The sequence below is a fragment of the Gregarina niphandrodes genome (genome assembly GCF_000223845.1).
Source record: "Gregarina niphandrodes unplaced genomic scaffold scaffold00040, whole genome shotgun sequence".
In the NCBI taxonomy this organism is placed as follows: Eukaryota; Apicomplexa; class Conoidasida; order Eugregarinorida; family Gregarinidae; genus Gregarina; species Gregarina niphandrodes.
Genome location: NW_011646043.1, coordinates 62,231 through 66,305, shown reverse-complemented (window position 1 = coordinate 66,305; position 4,075 = coordinate 62,231). Strand labels below are relative to the sequence as shown.

The 4,075-nt window shown below is 57.8% G+C and overlaps 3 protein-coding genes across 3 annotated transcripts; all 3 read left to right on the top strand.

The window, feature by feature from the left end:
- Window positions 1-10: 10 nt before the first annotated feature.
- Window positions 11-1,027, top strand: GNI_145990 (hypothetical protein; the record flags this gene model as incomplete). Its single annotated transcript, XM_011135855.1, has 1 exon — window positions 11-1,027. One exon carries the CDS (start codon window positions 11-13, stop codon window positions 1,025-1,027), a length of 1,017 nt encoding a protein of 338 aa, XP_011134157.1.
- Window positions 1,028-1,236: 209 nt separating this feature from the next.
- GNI_145980 (hypothetical protein) lies at window positions 1,237-2,319 on the top strand (the record flags this gene model as incomplete). The annotated part of the gene is made up of 1 exon (XM_011135854.1): window positions 1,237-2,319. One exon carries the CDS (start codon window positions 1,237-1,239, stop codon window positions 2,317-2,319), a length of 1,083 nt encoding a protein of 360 aa, XP_011134156.1.
- Window positions 2,320-2,948: 629 nt separating this feature from the next.
- Window positions 2,949-3,679, top strand: GNI_145970 (hypothetical protein; the record flags this gene model as incomplete). The annotated part of the gene is made up of 2 exons (XM_011135853.1): window positions 2,949-3,139; window positions 3,178-3,679. The coding sequence occupies 2 exons, from the start codon at window positions 2,949-2,951 to the stop codon at window positions 3,677-3,679; spliced, it is 693 nt and encodes a 230-aa protein (XP_011134155.1).
- Between the last annotated feature and the right edge of the window lie 396 nt (window positions 3,680-4,075).

Genomic DNA, 4,075 nt, shown 5'->3' with positions numbered 1-4,075 from the left:
TTTGACACCTATGTCTGTGCGACGCCTCAAATGGTACCTGCGAGGTCAAGAACTTTTCCGCGAGGTCCCGACGGACCCGGAGTCAGCCGATGAACAACTCGAAGGCGATTTCACAACGGCCTTCGGACCCAACGACCTCTTGATTGCTGTGATACCCAGCCGCGACCAAAAGTCTCAGGGCGAAAGGGCCAAACCTGACGTTGCGGAAGCCACACCGGTCACGGTTCAACCGGTCCAACCGGGCATGATTCAGCAAGGTGTGATACAACCGGGTATGGTTCAGCCGGGAATGGTTCTGCAAGGTATGATTCCACCGGGTATGATTCTGCAAGGTATGGCTCAACCGGGTATGATTCAACCGGGTATGATTCAACCGGGTATGATTCAGCAAGGTGTGGTTCAACCGGGAATGATTCAACCGGGAATGATTCAACCGGGAATGATTCAACCGGGAATGGTCCAACCGGGTATGACCCAACTGGGTATGCTTCAACCGGGTATGCTTGTTCAACAGGGTACGGCTCAGCCGCTAACGGGACCGGCGGATGCGGCCCAGCCGGGCATGGTTCAGCAGGGTACGGCCCAGCCGGGCATGGTTCAGCAGGGTACAGCCCTGCCGGGCATGGTTCAGCAGGGTACGGCCCAGCCGGGCACGGGGCCGACGGATGCGCCCCAGCCGGTGATGGTCCAGCCGGTTATGGCCCAGACGGATACTGTCCAGGCGGGAATGATGATGTACCTACAGCAGATGATGGCCCCTCCGATGATGATGTCGCCGTGTATGTGGCCGCAGGCGGCACAGCCGGGTGCGGTGATGATGTGTGCGCAACAGCCGTGGATGTCTCCGCCGCAAATGATGTGTGCACCGTGGATGTGCCCGCAGCCAGTGATGGTGTTCCAGGCGCCTCTGGAGGGCCAGGCGCCTCTGGAGGGCCAGGCGCCTCTGGAGGGTCAGGTGGGGACTTCACAAGAAAAGGTTTCGTTGGAGGAGGGCAGTGAAGGGTCGGTGAGCGGCGACGAGGCGTAGCGACGAGGCGAGAAAGCACATCCAGCCAGCCTTTTTAAAATTAGAGACATCCACGAAGGGATTATGAGTTGGTTGGTGTGCGTGGCGGTGTATAAAAATTTGATTTGATGAGAATTTGTTTCGCGAGTGTAGTTTCGCGCGAACGAAGGTTGGTTGATGAGTGGTTGTCGTTTGTCCAGAAGGTGTTATGTGAGTACGAATTTGGGTCGATGCCGGACGGCACGATGTTGGAGTTGGTTCCTTTGAATTCAGTGCGGCGTTTGCCTGGTGGTAGTTGTTGGCGGTTGCCGGTGGAGAGGACGACGGCTGGTACATTACGTGCGCGAGGTACACCTTGTCGGCTCTCGGAGGCTGAGTTCTGTACGGGACAGTCGAGTTCGGTATGGGCGCAAGGTCATTGGGGACTTGATCCGGGTCATTCTGAGCGGTTGCAGCGCTGGCGTGGCTTTCAACAAATGGTCGAATTCGCTGAAAGGTTTGATGCATTAAAGCCCGGCATGCACGAACATCTTGCCGGCTACTGGCTCAGATATTGTCGTCAGCCCGGTAACTTTTGGTCTTCATTACCCTCCGTCCATTCCAGTTCATGCACACACAGTTCGCGACAACGCACAGCCTGGTACCGACGACACGCCTTAAGCTACAGACCGTCACCCCTTGAAGACATCCGCAACGACATCGCCCTCTGCGGACACTTCACCGATACCTTCGGACCCGCAGAAGTCCTTCTAGCATTCCAAACCAGCCGCTCCCGCGACCTCATTGAAGCACAGAAACAAAACAAGGAACCAGAGGTGGTCGAAACACCACAAGCCAGGACGGCGGAAGTCCAGACAGAGGGGGAGACAAAAGTCCAGACAGAGGTAGAAACACAAGTTCAGACAGAGGTAGAGAATGGCTGGGGCACCGCTAAGCCCTCCAACCGACTCTGGCCCATCTGGGAGATCGAATCACCCACAGACAATCTGGTCCCCCAGGCGCGACACCAAAACCCCTGGCTGGCACCCAGCCAGCTCTGGCCCGACGGGTCCACGGCCGTCCTTCGGCCTCTACCGGTGGTGTCTTTCGTCTCAGAGGCGGCCTACCCTAGAGGCGTTTCGACAGCTCCCTTCGACAACCAGCTGAACCCCGGCTGGGCCGTCGACCCGAGAGCTGGCCCGCAAAATCAATGGGGTGCCACTATGCCCTGCAACCGATCGTGGTACGGAAACCAACCGTGGTACGGGAACCAACCGTGTTTCGGTTGTGAGGTCCAGTCGGAGCTGCAGCAGCAGCAGTCGCTGCGGGCATGACCGAAGTATCGGCCGCTGTCCCCCTCGACGGCTGCCTTGCGCGGCACACTTTTTTCCGAAAGTGTTGGGCCGTTGTTTTTTTCCCAGGAAATGCGAACCTGTCCGAGAGAAGTAAACAACTGCCAGTTCACGGAGGCGCGGTTGTCCTCCACGCAGACGGTGTGTAACTTCGAGTTGGACGGATGCGGGTTCGACGTCCGCTGGGCGTTCTCGGCATCTTCGGAAACATTCAATGAGGGATCGACGGTCCGCGGCTATCTGACCGCCTCACCAACGGGTTCGCGCCTAGCGAAGTCTTGCTGGCTATATTGACTAAAAACCGACCGCGACAGCCCAAGACGTGCCGAACCAAATCGCGTCTGTCGTAGGCGCGTCTCGCCACCCCTCGTTGCGGGCCTTTTTTGGGGGAGAACCCTCGAACTCGTCTCCACATTACACGTGGCGGGCGACCTGGTCCCCGTCGCCACCAACGCCCGAGACTTGCGACAGTGCGCAGCCATGCTGCGAAGAGTTACGTCGTCTCCACGAAGAAGGCGATCGCGCGGCGCTCTACTCAACCCGCATGTGGTGGGTGAACGTGTTACGCACAACTGTCAATGCCTGTGTCGATACATGGGAAATTCCCGAACATGCAGGCAATCGGTCAGGTCGTTGCATGGCGGCCGGACAGCATGGCGGGTCCGGCCGGGTATTGGCAGGTCCCGATAGACCCCGTCGCCATACCCAAGACCCGTCCCGGGGTCTCCGATGGAGCTCCGATCGTTCCTCGCCTTGGGGTCATCGAGAAGTGGCGAGACTACGTCAGCCTGTTGCACTCAGGGTCAGGATAGACCACAACAACCTACGGTACCTCACCAGGGTGAACAAGGGCAAGGTCTTCAGATGGGCACTCGCACTAAGCGACTACGACTTCACCATCGAATTCATCTCCGACGAGTCCGACAACATAGCCGACTGGCTCAGCAGATACGCCGGCGACGACGAAGGAGACGACGCACTATTGGACCGGATATCACTGAAGGTCGCAGCTGTGTGGGCACCCCGACTGCTCAACCTCCCAGCACTCCCGACAAAAGAAGTCTTCGTCAAAGCATACGTCCAGAAGGGGAACCCCAACCTGCCAGGTCTCCACTGCAACGACCGATGGTGGATCCGTCAAAGACAAAAAAGATCTACGTCCCCCGCCAGTTACGCACACGGCTGGCCCTCGTATTCCACTTCGGTCCGAACGGCCGCCTGGGAGTTGGCAAGACGAGCAGGAGGGCCCAGGACATCGAAAATGATCAGAGAGCGCCTCATCTGCGCGAGACTGAAGACACCACCGGTGCACCAGCAAGGACTACCGAGTGGCGGGATTTGAATTTCGGAACAAGCAACGAAATGAATTTGGTATGAGGTGACTGCACAAGGAATCGAACCTGGGCGTTGAGCCTGGCTGGCCGTACCTCTCCACCTCTACTTGCGTGCGGGTTGTGTTGACCACCTTCATGGAGAGTGACCACTTGGGCGCGAACCACCTTGGCGCCTCCGGTCCGCCACTGGGAGAGGCCTCGTAGGAAGGAGGGAGATCTCTTTGGGTTGGTAGCATTTTCTGGAGTCCTGGTTTCAACCCTTAAAAACGTCTCTCCCTAGTGATGCGCTGCAAACACGCGCGCGTTGTCCCAAATATGCCCAACGTCTTTTATGTCCCAAAAGACGTTCGAACTGGAACTAACTCAGACGAGAACCAGCACTAGCGATTCTCCCATTTCCGGAC